The 17,808-nt window shown below is 32.7% G+C and overlaps 1 protein-coding gene across 1 annotated transcript; it reads left to right on the top strand.

Annotated features, from left to right (window-relative positions):
• Nucleotides 1–914: 914 nt before the first annotated feature.
• Nucleotides 915–17,637, top strand: LOC149905126 (putative carbonic anhydrase 3). Its single transcript, XM_090106345.1, has 7 exons — nucleotides 915–1,080; nucleotides 14,156–14,203; nucleotides 14,962–15,126; nucleotides 15,349–15,487; nucleotides 15,713–15,818; nucleotides 16,819–17,046; nucleotides 17,328–17,637. Exons 1-7 carry the CDS (start codon nucleotides 1,035–1,037, stop codon nucleotides 17,580–17,582), a joined length of 987 nt encoding a protein of 328 aa, XP_089962471.1. The 5' UTR covers nucleotides 915–1,034; the 3' UTR covers nucleotides 17,583–17,637.
• The last annotated feature ends 171 nt before the right edge of the window (nucleotides 17,638–17,808 follow it).

The raw sequence follows: 17,808 nt of genomic DNA, 5'->3' as shown, positions 1-17,808 counted from the left end.
ATGTATCATTAATCATACATATTATATTATTATGTACCGTCCTATTATTTATATCATTTTCACTCGTAGTACCTTCTCCCACTAATCAGCTAAAGCTATGGGGTTTTTTTTTGTTTTTTTTCAGATGCCTATAGTCTCTCTTGTGCATTCTACATTTATCAGAAATATCCAATTCTTATGTGAAGAAAATTAATCGAAGCTACCATTAATATGTACCAGCTCTACTTTTCACCGCATTACAAAGATAAATATTTGACTGCGTACCTACTTACCTACCTACGTAAATACCTACAGTTTGACTTCCTACTAAATAATTCATCCTCCAATACTTTACTTTTCGTAGAAATTTAATAACATATAACTGAATGAATGCGGTGATTTTAAAAAAAGAGCAACTAGGACGAAATTAAAATATGTAACAAAAAAATTGTAGAGCTTGCCATTTAGTAACGAACATTCGCCCATCTGTATATTTAGCAAATTTAATATTAATAATAGATAATAATGTTAGTTACTAGCTTCTTACTCGGTAAAACAAAAAATAAAATAAATAAAATTTCAGTATACTTATGTACCGACACATTTTCAAATCGTAACAGATTTTTTATATAAATATGTAGGTATAACATACCTTCCCTATTTTTACGTATTATATGAAAACAGTACCTCTAACTAACGAATTTCAGTTGTTTATTCATCATTAACAACCATAATACCCCATTCTGCCAACAACAATTATTCATTGTTTAAGATTCCACGTTGAATTGTGTATAAGTGCATATTAACGTGAGGGAGTTGGGAAAAATCGGTGTCATAAGCACCTGCTGCCCTTTCGATAGCCATGGCAGGGTGAAATACACGTCCAACCCACGACATCAGCTGTTGTATTGCTCAGTTGTCTCACAGTCTCTCGGTCCGTCACTTGACAATGCGCGGTTTGGATCGTAATTCGTAACTTCAGTGATTCAATGGACATGTGAAAAAACTCTTGATTGCTCTGTTACCTTTTGATTTGAACCAGCGGTGCGTGGATCATGGATTTTGCATTCGTTGTTGTATATTCACTCGCTTCTATATTGGGTATGTTTTTGTGAATATAATTTTCTAAAATGAGTGTAATGAAAAATAAGTAAATTATTTTTAATTTAGATGTATTTAACAGTAAAAACTTATTCAATAAAAATAATAGTTTATAATGGATTAAAATATTCTCTATAAGTATGACAATATTTTAATAATAATAGTTTAATTAGACACGAAATGTATAAAATCAATCAGTAGATAATAATAAATTATGTCGTTATATAAATTTTAATACAAGAACTTAGTAAATTCGAATATTAGAAAACAACGTAAGAAAAAAAAACAATTAATTAAATTAAATTTAATTAAAAATTAACTAATCACGAATATATTCAAACTCAAACTCAACAAATTATTCAACTAAACTTTGTTTAGAAGCGCTTTTGAATCGTTGGACGATACTAAAAAATAATTAGGTATTAACCACCGGTAGGCAAGCAATTTTTATAGATAGAAGAGCCGGCCGCGGCGAGTAACTCTGAACCTAGTTGCTCTTTTAAAATGATATGAATGCAACATTTAACATTTTAAATAAAAATGATGATATTTAATCTAATTAAGATATCTAATAATATCTACCTATACCTACCTGCACCTATACGTATTTTAATTTAGAAATTAATAATGGATAAGGAAAATATATTTTAACACGACAGTAGAAAAGGATTCTTAAAAAAAACTAAAATTAAAGAAGCGCTTTAATTGTTTCGGTCTAGAGGTTTTCAAATAATTATGAGTATTGTTAGTGGCTTTATAAGCGTGAAGAAAATTTATCCTTTAATACACTAAATAAGTATGTATTTCAAAACTTCACTGAAGAGTCTAGCATGAGAAAAAATCCCAAAATCATAGAAACTGTGATTAATTATAAAATAATTATACAATTTTTTTGGCCGTGTAATCATAAATTGCAATTTTAATTTGTAATTCGTAAAGAATCACGAATGAAATCAATTAAACAGTTATGTAGTAAGTATGACAAAACTATCTATAAATTATAAAATTGCAAAGCGTGCATATTCAATGTTTTTTCCTTGCATTTGCAATTTGTTGTTGTTGTATGCCTGAATGCATTAGGACGTATCTGAAAGTTATACATAGGTTTTCATGGTTTCCTTATAAGCATGACAATCGTGAAGTATTATTTATTTTTATTTATGTACATTTTTGTTTGAATTAAGTATTTACGGGTAATATGTATTGGTTAATATTACTTTTATGTACAATGTACATATTGGATTTATTATATCGAACTTCCTTGTGGAATTCCACAGGAATTTTGGTAAATTATACGCATCGAAATCACGTAACTGTTGCATGCATATTGAGGATATAGGTAACTACAATGTATTTATAAATTTGCAATATAATAATTATTCATCTTTTACGAGCCTTACTCAGTCCTTTATCTATTTACAAAGAACAGCCGCAATTCATTGAGGACACTTCACATTTATTATTTTCATAAGGAAGTACAAGGGAAGTAGGTACTGTTATTTGTACTTTGTAGGTACTCTCTATTAATTATAATTATTGATTAAGTACTTATACCATTTAAAACTGATGAGTAATCGCATATTTGTAATAGATAGGATATTAGATTGCGATACTTTAGTCTTTAGACTCGATCGACAGGAAGTGCTAGAAATAGCTAATACCTATACATACATACAAAACACACAATGTACAATGCAATTCACTACATAATATCCAAATAAATATACCTACCTACTTATATTATAAAGTGGAAGAGTTTGTTTGTTTGATTGAACGCGCTAATACCAGAAACCGCGGGTCCGATTTGAAAAATTGAACGCTATATACTTACCTACCATCACGCTAAGACTACTAGGAGCGGACTAATGCAGGTGAATCCGCAGGGCACTGCTAGATATACATAAAAAGAAAAAAGTTTGAAAGTATGATTGATTGTAGTGGATAAATTCAAAATAATATAAATAAAATAAAAAAAATTAACAGTTTAAAAAATACCGGGGACCAACATAACTACCTAATTCCTATAGTTTTTTTTACTTTATCACTGCGTTTTGAGTGCAGGCACTAGCATACCTACCATCTAAGGTCTACCATGAACCAAATAATACATATCTTTTTATGTCATAGTAAGCAAGGAAGGTCACCTGACCGTCGCCTGATGGTTTAAGGCTTAAGCGCTACCACTGCCTATGAATAACAATTGGCATTATAGGCATCTGCAAATGGATTGCTGACTAAGAAAACATACTAAACAATTATTCAGTGGAATAAAAGGTAGGATTGGGAAGGTTGAGAAAAAGGATACGGGCCCCCACCATACACTCTCTACAATCTAGCTGAGGTCGAGGTTCAAAGTACCGGGGGTAGGTTGTTCCGATCCGAATAACTCCGCGAAGAAAACAGATAGCAATAGGTCTGAAGATATTGAATCATAAACATCACGCTATTGCATCAGCCATTTTAGTGACACTGTCGGCATGTTTGTATGGTAACCAATTAGTTACACATAAATGATAAACATCACGAAAGTAAATTTTTTCATCCTTAAACTTTCTGGTCTATATCAATAAATTTTCTAGTTATTTGTGAATTAGGTACCTACTTGCTAGTATCAGTTGGGCGAACTATAGTGATTATCTTTTTTATATCATCATCATCATCATCAGCCCATTACGTTCCCACTGCTGGGACACGTAAGGCCTCCCGTAAGGCATCAGGCCGTAATCCACCACGCTGGTCAAATGCGATTTGGCAGATGTCACATGTCGTTGAACTTTTGAATCTTCGACATGTCGGTTTCCTCACGATGTTTTCCTTCACCGTTCAAACAGTGGTGATGTGCATAACGCATGCAGTGGACATGCGCAGATAAATTAAAAAATCAATTTATTTCCTGCACGCACGCCGGTTTTGAACCCCAACTTATCGATTTGAAGTCCGAGTAGCGATCACTGAGACACCACTACTTTTTCATATCATTCAAGGATTTTTATAACCTATTCTATTATAACGGGAGATCACTTTGAAAATGGGATTTGGGGTTCATAGTTCTTTAAGTGTGGGGCTAATTATTCCGTGAAAGAAGAGGCCCCGTAATGAAAAACGTTAATAATTTGCCATTTATCATTTGGGCCACAACTAGCACATTTTTCCCTAGTTGTTAAACCCTTACCAAAAGCACAACCGAGATCATCTGTACCAAATTGGCGACGAATAATAAAATCCGTAATACATACAGATACACCAGAAAAGAACAGCTGTAGAAAAAGCAAGAAGAGGAAACAGCAATAGTAAAACATAGAAGAAAGAAATTGAAAAGAGTTGGAATGAAAAAGGCACCCAATACTAATACCTACTGACGACAAAACCTCCGAAAATGTTATGCGAGATCGAAAAAAAAATATAACTTAAGTAAAGCTCTTATTAGATTTTTGATCTCAGTAAATTTAATTAATATAATATGATATCTACTTACTAAAATAAAATCAACTTATATTTATAGGAATCATGGATGATGATCTTTCTATTACATTCATAGAGCGACTTAAAATCGGAACCTCGAACCTCGGCCTCCCCTACAATATAATAATATGTATAAAGTTTCAAACAGATCAGTCAAATAAATATAGTTATCAGTCATTTTTAAGTAGTTTCATGTTAGTAAATGTTGTAGTATAAATAAAATTATTGGTAATATAATAACCATATTGAACTTTAGCATATTATAACGAAAGTATCATTTTTATGCATGCGTTATGCAACAATGAAGATGGCAATGTGATTTTTTATTTTAAACAAAATTTAGTAGACATAAATGATGAGAGAGGTCCCAATCATGTTAATAAATAATAGAATTCAGAAAGATCAATTTGTTTTGCAAATACATACATAACAATATGTCATTTGACTGCACAATCTACATTATTAATGCTCTCTCAATTTTACATATTCGGTTGAGGTTGCATTTCGTAATTTTGAATATCGTTTTCGAAAATGAATCTCAAATATAAATCTTATTCTTTATGGATATGATGCTCTTTTTCAGAAAGCTACTATAATCTACTGATCTTGAAGTTTAGAAATAACATATCTACATGTTATTGAAGTGAAACTTCTTTAGGTGCGTTGAGAGTAAAACTTCAAGGTGACGTCATGGCAATACCCCCACAGCATGGAGTAAGGGTTATTAAATTTAACTTTATCCAAATTATTATATACTTTACCATGCCACTCTGTTATGATACAAACCCCGACAGATGTGTGTGTGTGTGTGTGAATCTATTAAATATAAAACGTAAAATAGAAATATTGTTGGCGCGCTAAAACAGATACAAAAAAATATCTAACATAATTTTATGTTAGGTAATTTAATTGATATGTAAAAATAATTATCTGAATCATCAGAACGAAACTAAATGTGAATAGTTAATTTTACCTGTTAAATTAAATATCTACAACTTGATAGCTTTTGGTTAAGTCTGAAAATACATTATGCATAAATTATCTACATTATTATCTACACAGAGACTAATGTTTTGAATGGAGTAATAACTCAAGTAGGTATGTATTATTAATTATATAATCTCAATATGCTATTTGGAATGAAACCAAATATCTAAGATATCTAACATACCCATTACATATACAAATATACTACATTAACATTATTCGGTGCATAGTAGACCGTATTGTGTTTAGTTTAGAGCAAAAAAAAAATAAGTTTTATAGTTTCATAGTCGATTGAATATACACTCAAAATAGACTGCGGTACAGTTTTAGAACTTGAACGTTCTCTTTATTTGTATCTAAATTTAGCGATCTTATCAAAAGAAGGTAAAGATCCGTTTAACTGTAGTTTAAACTAGTAACTACAACTAGGTATATTTTTAGATAAGAAAGCTTTCAAAGCTTAGGTAGTTACTAAATTATTTGCAATAATCATTTTATGTATTTAGAATAAAGGTAAACAAAACAACTTTACTTCCTGCATTTCGTAATATCTAGGATAATACCTACGTAAGTGAAATCTAGACTTGTAAACCACTAAATGCGTAGGCCATTACCGCCGAGAAGCTGGCAGACTTTCTATGCACTCTAATTTAATACTGTATTATCTCTAGTATACACATTAGTATGCTTCCATTGGGGTTGAATTATATAAAATTAACATATTATATCTATTAAAATAAACCGATTGTGATACGATGATGATTATTGATTACAAATCCTTCTGGAACCTTCGGATTAAAAGTTTTAAATGGAGTGCTTAATCCATTATCCATCAGAAGGACTATTCTAATAAGACTTACTTATTAATATACCTACTAATCGACACTTTATCAATATACCTAACGTCGAAATAAGATCTAAATCGATCAATACGTTTTTTGCATAGATACATAATTGGAAACCATAAACACGTCAGCCGCAAATACATTAACATTATTCACAATCACTTATTAATGTGACAATCTAATTTATTCATCAATTGTCGTAAGCCCAGTTCCGACATATAACATGTCAACATTATTACATTTGAAATACATAAAACAAAACAAGACATCAAAGATGTAATAGTTTTTTAATGTGCATTCAAAATGAGTGATGTCAGAAAGCAAGAAATATTTGAAGCGGTTAGTTGGTCTTCTGCAGATTAGTAGCAATATGTTCCGGTCTAATTATTTTTGTAGGTCGCATACAGGGTGGACCGGTGGAGGCGCTGTCTATGCCTCTGTTACCAAAATGATCTTGATCTAAGAGATAAGAAATTCGTTCGAAAAAAGCTCAATAGAAATAACTGGGGTTCTTGCAAGAAAACTCAATCGTTTGTCTGCTCTACATTGACCATTTTGCATTAATATCGTTTTTTCTGAAATTATTTTTATCAAATTATTATAATGCAATAAATACCATCAATAAAAAGAAAACTATTTTATGCAATTTGCATAAACGGACTTAGCGTTTATTGTAATTTAAAAGCAATTCTTTCTTATTTATTGTTGAAGTTTTTCAAGCATCACGATCCACGATGTCTTTGTTTTCAACAAAATTATCTTACTTATTTTAAATGTCGTGACAATACTTTCCTATAAGTGTCCGTGGCCACGACTGTTTGCAAGAATTTAACAATAGCAATTCAAAAGAAAACATTTTATGTGGAATTTTATTTAGAACTAGACATTTTTTAAATTGTGAGTAAATAAGGAAAAATTATATAAATATTTAGACTGTACAAAACAAGAAATCTTCATTTGTTTTATCGAAAGCACTACCGTACTTGGCCTTCCGTGCATCAGGCGAAGTATAAAAAAAGATTTATCAGCTGCAAGAAATTTTGGGTATTTACGATATCTGTTTTACATATTAGGTATATGGATATAATTAGGTTTCCTAAATACCTATCTATGGAGATGTAGACTATTATAGTTTAGTGTTTAAAATATAGCTTTATTTAAAAAGTTTTAAAGTAAAACAAAAAGAGTACATTTTTTGTATCCCCATAATTTCCAAGTGATTCTCTTGTACACCTACTATAGAATTGACCAGAATTTTTAAAATTAACGTTTTATGTACTACCTTTGTACCGGTTCTACTTAGCTGTGGCTTGTCACGTAGAGGTACCGCGCACGTATCATCAGGTGATGCGCATGCTCAATTTCCTTCCTTTCACAAAAAAGAGTAAATAATACGTACGATTTTAAATCTCACATATTTTAATCCACATACGTCGAGGAACTTCCCTGTGACCTAGAATTAATTTGGCAAGAAGGTCATAGAAAACTTAATGTAGAGGAAAAATTAGCAGTTTAAGTAAAGTCGAATTGTTTTATATTGCTCTTATTATTATCCATAAAAAAGGGATTTTATTATTTAAATTCTTTAGTTTAATAAGGATCAATTAAAACCATCTCAAAATACAATCCCTCCTAAGTCTTAAGTATTTTTAGGTAAATCTTAACTTAATTAAACCTTTACTCCTTAGTATTTTATTTTTATATAGAAGTTATCAGCTTATGTAGATAGAATTTACTTGTATATATACCTTACATAAAATAGTGACGCAAAACAGTATTACGTGTCAGTAGTCAGTACAGCCCAAATTAATGTTCGTCCTCAAACTTTTTGATTCAATAGTTTTGGGGTCAAATTAAGTCGAAACAATGTGAGGCCTTCTACTGTAGTTTCACAGCGTAATGATAAACAATTGTGCTTTAAATCGTCTCTTCATGGTGCCTTTTCCTCAGATTATTCATGGAGTATTTGTGTCTTGTAATTTTTGTGTCGTATAAAAATTAAAATTGTAAACGATTGACCAAATTTAGCAACTCTACCTGTTTCACACCGATTGATGAATTCAATTTATTTTTAATATTTTGTATACAAACGACTTTATATAATCTAAAAGCAATTTAATATTTTTTTTATTTTTCCGAGTCGTCCTCATCTGGATGAGGAATGTAACTCTTAAAATTTAGAAAAACTCACAATTAAATCTCTACTTGGGCTGATTCAGGTCGATCAGCTTTAAAAACAGAATTAAAGCTTTCTCAAGGCAAATTAATTTCCAAGATCGATAGAGAGTTCTTTCCATTTTATAATATTAGTGTACCTAGATAGTATTATAACAAACCTACCTACCTACTCTACCTACTTGAAAAACGAATCTTCTGTATGCGTTTCGATCTACTTAACTACTATTTTATTTTTTTTCAAACTACGAACAGAATAGTAACGAAATCTAATTAAGTCTCTATAGGCCTATCGAATCCAGCTAATTATTTCGGTACGCTTGATGATTAATTAATTCATTTAATACAGATTTCAATTTAATTACAAGTAAAACAATGTTTTCAATGATGGTCAGTTGATCGCGTTTATCGATTATTATTACGATCTTGACACGAGTGAGTAAATTGCCAAGACAAGCATTTTATAAATAAGTCTTCCTTCGACCTGAATAAAATACGTAGAACAGTAGAAGAATAACATCTATTATCTTCGGTTTAGGGTAAGCCATTTATAAAATAAAATAGGAGAAAAAAAACCATTCACATGGCAGTTACATAATATGCCAGTATTGTATTGTTTGTAGAAACAAACTTAAAATGGAGAGCCCTTTTAAAAATATTATTTCTTCAGGGAAATTTCCTCCAATTTTATTAAAAAATCTTATGAGCCTAGTTAGTTCTCATGAGAATATACTTAATTATTTAATAAAACTTAACTATTTCAAGCTAGGAATGGCTGCAGACTGTTGACTGTTTAGTATTATAAAAAAAACGTGAAAATGTCCAAACAGTGTACACAGTAGGTATATTGTCTTCAAACTATGAATGAATGGTTTATGTACAAATTGTTCATGCATGTAACAGTCCCAGATTAAAACAGTATTTGGTCTTAGATACACGTGTTTTTGGCGCACAGTACACTTTATAATCACGATGCCAAGATATTTTCATTCTTCCGTATGCAATTTTTTGGCAAATGTCAGTTACACGTAGACGACACGTTGAAGATTAAGATAGATGCAATTTGGCGCCATTAATCGTATAATTATGTACACTCTTTCCTGTTCCCTTCTATTATTATGTAGCTTTGTACAAATTACAGCAATCCATTGGGCTACAGTTTCAGTAGTTTTTCATCATCAGCCCATAAATTATACTTTTCTACTGCAGGGACACATACTTACTCACACCTCGAAATTGTACCAAGTTTCTTTAGCTGCAATGTTTAGTGTCATGGAATCAATTCCATGTTTACACACAAAAGAAGCCTATTATGAGCAAGTGAAAACGTAAATTTATTACACCTTGAGCTGCCGAGGCTAGGTGAAAGACGTACCTTTCAAGGCAAATTATCATGTGATTTCGGAATTGTCTAAATTCGGGCCATAAAAATATGACCACTTAATAGAGGATTTCTATTTACATTTTATTCTTAAATAGAACATACATTCAAAGTTTACCGTATGTGTAGACTAAAGCGGAATTGAAATAGCAAAAATTCTTATCATTGATTTGTTGCGTTGACGCATTGGTTTAGTCACAAAAGATTAACCTACATGGTAAGATAATTACAAGCTTAGGGCAGAAATGTAGAGATAATATTACATAATTGTTTTTGTATAGAATGCAACGGTAATGCTACTAACTATACCTACTTAGCAGTGCTTGAGTCATCGATACTAATATTATAAAGCTGAAGAGTTAATTTGTTTGGTTGAACGCGCTGATCTCAGGAACTATGGATCTTATTTGAAAATTCTTTAAGTTTTAATAAATCTCAGTCCCATTCATCAAGGAAAGCTATCAGCAGGTACGCTTTATAGAAAAATAAGAACAGAAAAATGCGGGAAAAACCGAGGGTTATAGCTAGTGTTTTATAAAAGCCTTTTAATTTTTGGACAGCACAAAACAGCGCAGGGCTGTCTGTACACAGCGAGTTAGCATCTTAAGTTGAGTCATAATTTAGGGAAAGTGCATGCCACATTCAACAAAGCTCCTGCCGGATTTACGGTGAAATAAAGTTCACCATACAATTTGTGTCATCCGGTGGTAGGATTTAGTATTAAGTCGAGTGTCATTAATGAGGGCATTGTTCACAAAACGGTTTATGAATAATGACAAGCCTCAGAAGGCGAAGCAAATAATTCTTAGTGTGATTAATTTGGTTAATACTTAATTTCAACATTCTAAAATAAAAGAAAAATGAGTATTATAAACTTTATTATAAACCTTATTCCCGCATGTAAAAATGCTTATATCGTCAGTTTAATAACATAGCCATTCAGTCGTGGATAAGTCCAAACCTTACGGGAATTTCTCGTATTTACGAAAAACGCATAGACCGTAGGTATACATATATTACTCAGATTTTCAATAACATGCCCATATACCTACAACTAAAATTTTAAATTATATAAGTTTACACTATATGTTCGTGGAAATCCTTGGCTTTTTTCCTAAATTACATCATTAGGAACGATGTCATTTATGATGATGGATAATGCAATCTAGTACAAAGTGGCTATCTAACGTGTGAATAAAAAGGTTTATGACAGTAATTTCAACATTGTCGAGATTTAATTCTCATTATTAAATAGTAGATATTTTTTACCTGTTCGTTTTACACCTGACCGCAAAAAATATAAAATTATTATATGAACATTAACTCAAGTACCAATATTAGATAACATCATAACAGTAAACTTAATATTTAAAATGAAAAATTTTAAGTAAGAGCTATGACAAATACAAAGGTAAGAAAGACTTATTATAATATGTCCTACGTACCTTAATTTATATTCCATGACTTTAATATTAAGTATGTAGGTATCATAATAATCAAGAGTAATTAGTAATTACCTAGAGAGGTACAGCATTGTTAAAAGATACGGACAGACATACAAAGTGACATATAAAGGACATAAATAATTCATAAATGTTGCACATTAGTCACGATAGATAAAATCATTTTAATCTAATAGTTCCGGTGTGCCTTTGGATTCCTTGAAAACAATAGAAACATAAGTGCTCTAAAACATTTCTGCAATTGCAGGTTCTTTATGGCCATTATCACAAGATTAATTTTCTGAAGTCATATTCTTATCTGTAAGTTGTTATAAATCTTATGTAAGAATATTTTATTTCCCACGTAGCTTAGAGTTGATTACAACTTTTGTATAACTTTTGCGATTTGAATTGCAAGACTCTTCTGTGTAGCTTTGAACTGTCAAGGCTATGTTAAGAATACAATGTCAAATTATTTGTTGCCTTTGTGATTTTCCTAATACATATTTAGTAACCTCTATTTTCATACCATATCGCCATCTTATTAAAACTGTACTTTAAATTACAGAACCCATAATCTATGTACCACACTGATTCGTAAATTATTTCTCAGTAACAACAAAATTACGCTTCCATTTTCCAACTGGAATCTAGATCAAGGTGGCGGTTAAACTTTTAAAGATATAAAGGTATATGTATTGTAAATTAATAATACATAATATTGTTAGATACTTATAATATATTGTGTAGGTATTATATCATTATAAATCTGAAAATAGTGAAATGACGAAGCAAAAATGTTTGTAAATAAAATGAGTTGAATAGATAATGGTTGAGTATATATAAATGTATGATTTTGATATGCTCATTTTAGATACAAATCAAAATAATCGACATAGTTATTTATTGTTAGCTCGAAGGACAGATGTGTTGTAACTGACACCCTGTATAAGTATCATACAACATACTTTAGGATCCCATTTAAGAAACACATTCACATGTTTTGAAAATGCTTTCTTTCACCCACTCATTCACTCAACCACCCACTCACTTAACCTACCGACTCACTCAACCCACCCACTCCCTCTACCCACCCACTCACGCTACCCATCCACTCACTCTACCCACTGACTCACACTACATACCCACTATCTCTACCCACTCACTCCCTCCCTCTACACACTCACTCACACTACCCACTCACTCCTCTACCCACTCAGTCCTCTACCCACTCACTCGCACTACCCACCCACTCCCTCTACCCATTCACTTACACTACCTACCCACTCACTCCTCTACCCACTCACTCACAATACCCACCCGTTCACGCTAGCCACCCGCTCACACTACCCACCCGCTCACACAACCCACTCACTCCTCTACCCACTAACTCCTCTACCCACCCACTCACTACCCACTGACACACTACATACCCACTATCTCTACCCACTCACTCCCTCCCTCTACACACTCACTCACACTACCCACTCACTCACACTACCCACTCGGTATTGCGAGTGAGTGGGTAGTAGGGCATGCAGAACCGAGTCCGGTTCCAAGTTTCTGAAACCCGGTTCCAAATCGACCTCAGAACCGGGTAGAACCGGGTTACCCGGTTCTTTTATAATACCTCGGAAAAAATACGAAATTAAACAAAAGTAACTGTTAAAGTACCTGATGGGCCTTTTATTTTACGCGGCTTGTTTCTTATTTTATTAAATTAACAAAGAAACAAAATTTCAATACTTTTCTTCATTTATCAAAGTACCTTTTTATCATAATATCACATATAAACTTAAACCTAATAAGGTTTAACTGCAAACTGTAAAGCAAAAAACCAGCCAAGTGCGAGTCGGACTCGCGCTCCGAGGGCTCCGAACAAACATATTTTTTATAATGTTGTAACTTTAAAATTTATGTTTCTAACAATTTTTCCTTTATCTGTGTTATAAGACGTTACTGTTACCAAATTTAAAGGCTCTGTGTTCATGAGAAGTACCCTGTAGGTTTTGAGTCCCATGCGAATGTCGAAATTTGCGAAAATTTTCAGCATTTACGGCTGTATCTTTTGATGCGTTGGCTTGTGAGTTTGACTTTTTCACAGCATCAAGGGACCGAAGACTTGAGTATTCGATATAAATTTCAGCTTGATACCAAAAACAAAAACATGACTGGATCATTATATGAAACAGTAAAATCGACAGCTTTTCAAATTCACGACAAATCTTATAAAAATATTTCTGTAGCCTAATTTTTGTCATTTTCGAAGCCTAATTATTTTTTTTTGATAATACAACCGTAGGAAACTTATAGCATCTAAGGTTAGACAACCAATCAGAGCCACGCTTGAGGCGTGGCACGAAAATTCGCGATGCACGTGAGTCTGACGATGCCAGATAGAATAAATTTGTTAAAATAATGCAGCAAAATATAAATAAAACTTTATATTTTAATATTTTGGTCGGAACCGGGAGAACCGGGTTTCATACTATTCAGACCCGGTTCTCAAGATCATCAAAAATCCGGAACCGGGTAAACCCGGGTGCATGCCTTAGTGGGTAGTGTGAGTGAATTACCCACCCGTTCAGGCTAGCCACCCGCTCACACTACCCACTCACTCCCTATACACACTCACTCCCTCTACCCACTCACTCCTCTACCCACTCACTCCTCTACCCACTCACTCCTATACCCACCCACTCCATCTACCCACTCCCTCTACCCACTCACTCCTCTACCCACTCACTTGTACCTACATTTAACTTTATAATTTTATGTTACAGCGCTTCGACCAATTTGTGCGGAAGACTTTGGATATGACGGCGTTATTGGTAAATATTTTTCATTGATTTTAATATTTTTCATCAGGTTGATGATCTGTATTTTTCCAGATTCAAATACCTTGTAATTCGTATATAATACAAGAAGTAAATAAACATAAACTCAACATTATTGAATCATGTAAAATATTTTTATAAACAAGCATTTAGGAATAAGTAAATATGAGTTATTTATTCTAAAACTAGCACCTATTCGGAAGGTCGCTTTTACCAAAGAGATTCGAAAAGAAACTCGATGAATCATGGTAAAAGCAATCTGACCCAGCTACTTGAATTAAAGATGTGTAAATTATGGTTAATACCTATAGGTACGTATACATGTCGTACGGCGTACCTTCTTGACCTTAAACACTCCTATGACGCGTATGATACAAAAACTTAAGGAACCTTATTATAGGTAAATATATTTTTTACAACAAGATTTATAATTTTTAAGGACATGATTGATTGATACATAAGAAATATGTACTGTATATGTATAAGTACGATATTCAATTAGGCACCGGCCATTTGTCAAAAAAAATATCGGAAAGGTCGACGGACCGATTTTTATGTATTTATTTTTTGCCTGCGAGAAAACGAATAAAGTACCTAAGAATCCACGTTGATCACACGGATATATAATACGACATTGTAAAGACTATATGGATAACATCGTACCTATGCATAAGTGTCATGTACATATATTAAAATATATACGATATTATTTTAGATATTCATTATAAACACGAGTTCTACTTTCCCCACAGGTCCGACATACTGGGGCGAGAAGTTCCAGGAATGCAGAGGGAAACATCAAAGCCCCATCAACATAAACGTGCTCAGAGTGAAGCAAGTGGCACTCCCTGACATCGCATTCATCGGGTTTGACGACCCGATAGATAATGTACACGTCACTAATAACGGACATACAGGTAACAGACTATAATACGAACCACTTACTATTGTAGGCTCTATTCTGTATTGATTATGAAACTTCACACAGCCTTGAGCCGTATCAGAATTAGTTATGCTCGAGCCGACCGGTCAAAGGTAAACCGTGGAGCGATCACGTCCAGAGAAACCATAGCATTGTGCAAGAGACAATTGCAATAGGCCGAAAACTTTTTTGTTACTAACTTATGCTTTTCTTACAGTGTTGATAGAAGTACAAAACGAACCGCATCCAAGGGTAAGCGGCGGACCACTCGAAGGGAATTACGTGTTCAGTCAAATGCATTTCCATTGGGGCGACAATGATACTTTAGGCTCTGAAGATAAGATCAATCATAGGAGGTAAAAATTTTCTTAGATAACTAACACAGAAGAGTAAAGGCACACTTAAATTCAATCGAATAATTATTAATAGTAATTTCTCGACATTATACCCAACAAATACGACGGTATACATTGTGACTAACGTGGATAATATTGTCTAACAACCTTCCCATCGTAATTTATATAATTTTTAAATTGCCTATTACTCGCATGCCGTCTTCATAAATAATCTAACGATTTCAGTTTTCCTATGGAGCTGCACATGGTGTTTTATAAAGAAGAGTATAAATCAGTTAAAGAAGCGGTTACGCACACAGACGGACTGACTGTACTCGCCTTTTTCTATGAGGTAAGAAATAATACACTTATGTAAAACTAGAAAATAATTGGTTGTAATTGGAAGCAGTCTTCTAGCAACTTCAAAACACCTTATTTAATTACAAATACGTAGAATCGCCAGCATAACTTATATAATAAACTCAGATTTGATCTAAGATATCTATATTATATTTATGACAATATGAGCACGTATATTCCTAGTTATGTAACCGCGAATTATCAACTTGAGTGCGCAATAATTTGTTACCAGATTAATCGATCGAAATCGTCCGTGACTTGCAGTCAATGATTTATTCATAATAAAATATTGGAAAATTACTATCGGATCATAAGAAATGATATCGTTGCATTGATATTAAGCATAGAATACTAGTCAAATGTTCAATAAGGATTGAAGCAATTAATGGAAACATTGCGATAATTAAAAAATAATTTGGAAAATCCAAAAGTGCACGCCTCATAATTTTTTTTTAATAAATATTAATTAATTATTATTTTTGTTTATTTAATAACAATTAAACCACATCGAATCAAACCCTGAAAAATGAAAGGGTTCTATTCCTGAGCATACTCAAGCGTAAGAGAAAAAAAAAGACTCGATTAGTAAAGTATTTCGGTCGCTATCGTGTTAACAAGAAAAAGGATCCGCACATACAGACACACGGACGTCCAAGACAGAACTATTTTAAACTGTTTTTTAACTAGTTTAAATAACAAAAATGACATCAAAAATATCATGAACGTTAAAAATAGTGTTTTTTCTTAATATGTGTGTGTATGTATTATCTTACAAGTGCAATGTATGATACATAAAGACATTTTAAGTTTGAAAAATCAGATGTTTTGCGCGAAGTGACAGTAGTACCCACCTCAACGCTTCGCTTATGAGGCGTGCAATTACATTCGAATATTATTAAAGCGTAGACCGTAGGCCAATTGAAAAACCTCTCTAATAATAATAAAAATAACAACAAAACACCTATGGCACTGAAATTATTGTTTATTTTCAGTTGGATCGGCACCAGCACCCAGCCTACGATGACATAACATCTGCCTTGGGCAATGTAACTGAACCACATTCGAGCGTGGTCATGAAAAACCCATTCTCGTTTCTCAATATTCTGCCCTACGACTTACGAAGATATTTCACATACAGGGGATCATTGACTACGCCACCGTGCTCCGAAGTTGTTATATGGTTAGATTTCGAGCAACCTGTCAGATTGACCCATGATCAGGTATATTTATATCTTCTATAAATTTAGGGTCTTTAAATCATTAATCATAAGATATATCTATAAAAACCAGATAACCCTTTAGGTTTTTAGGGCATATAAAGTTTAATGAATTAAGAATTAGTAATGAATCGTCAGTTGCCGCTCTAAAAGTACCCTCTTTAATTTTGGCATATCTACTCGAATATAAAAGGATTAAGGAAATCACATGCATGATGCAGTTCAGTTTCCTTATGAGACATAAGTATATTTATACTATAACTAATCAATAACTCTGTTTTCAGATAGAAGTATTTAGAGAATTGCGTTCATCCAACGGGAAGATAAGGCACAACTTCAGGCCAATCCAGCCTATCGGTGACCGAGTTGTCTTCTACAATATCGACAGCAACTATTACACTTACAATGAAGTAGATGAACACGACGAGGACTCTACAGAATGGCCTACAGGAAGGAAGAGGAGGCGAAATGGCAGCTGCTTAACTAAATTTAACGTATTCCTAGGTTTATTGACGTTAGTTATAATATATTATGTATAGGTAGTGTAGCATTGAGTGTTAGACTTTAGACCTGATATTAGGTCGATTATAAACATTTACTGGCCTACAGGAAGGAAGAGGAGGCGAAATGGCAGCTGCTTAACTAAATTTAACGTATTCCTAGGTTTATTGACGTTAGTTATAATATATTATGTATAGGTAGTGTAGCATTGAGTGTTAGACTTTAGACCTGATATTAGGTCGATTATAAACATTTACTATCTTT

Source organism: Colias eurytheme, chromosome 10 (genome assembly GCF_061535395.1).
Source record: "Colias eurytheme isolate Ceu_HAF_F1 chromosome 10, ilColEury1 Martin Lab GWU primary, whole genome shotgun sequence".
NCBI lineage: Eukaryota > Metazoa > Arthropoda > Insecta > Lepidoptera > Pieridae > Colias > Colias eurytheme.
Note: the sequence above shows the minus strand (reverse complement) of the source record. Positions and strands in the feature narration are given on the sequence as shown.

Coding starts and splice junctions, on each gene's coding strand:
- LOC149905126 (XM_090106345.1), top strand. CDS start 1,035: ATGGATTTTGCATTCGTTGTTGTATATTCACTCGCTTCTATATTGG. Junction 15,488..15,712: donor GATAAGATCAATCATAGGAG/GTAAAAATTTTC, acceptor TAACGATTTCAG/TTTTCCTATGGAGCTGCACA. Junction 17,047..17,327: donor TCAGATTGACCCATGATCAG/GTATATTTATAT, acceptor CTCTGTTTTCAG/ATAGAAGTATTTAGAGAATT.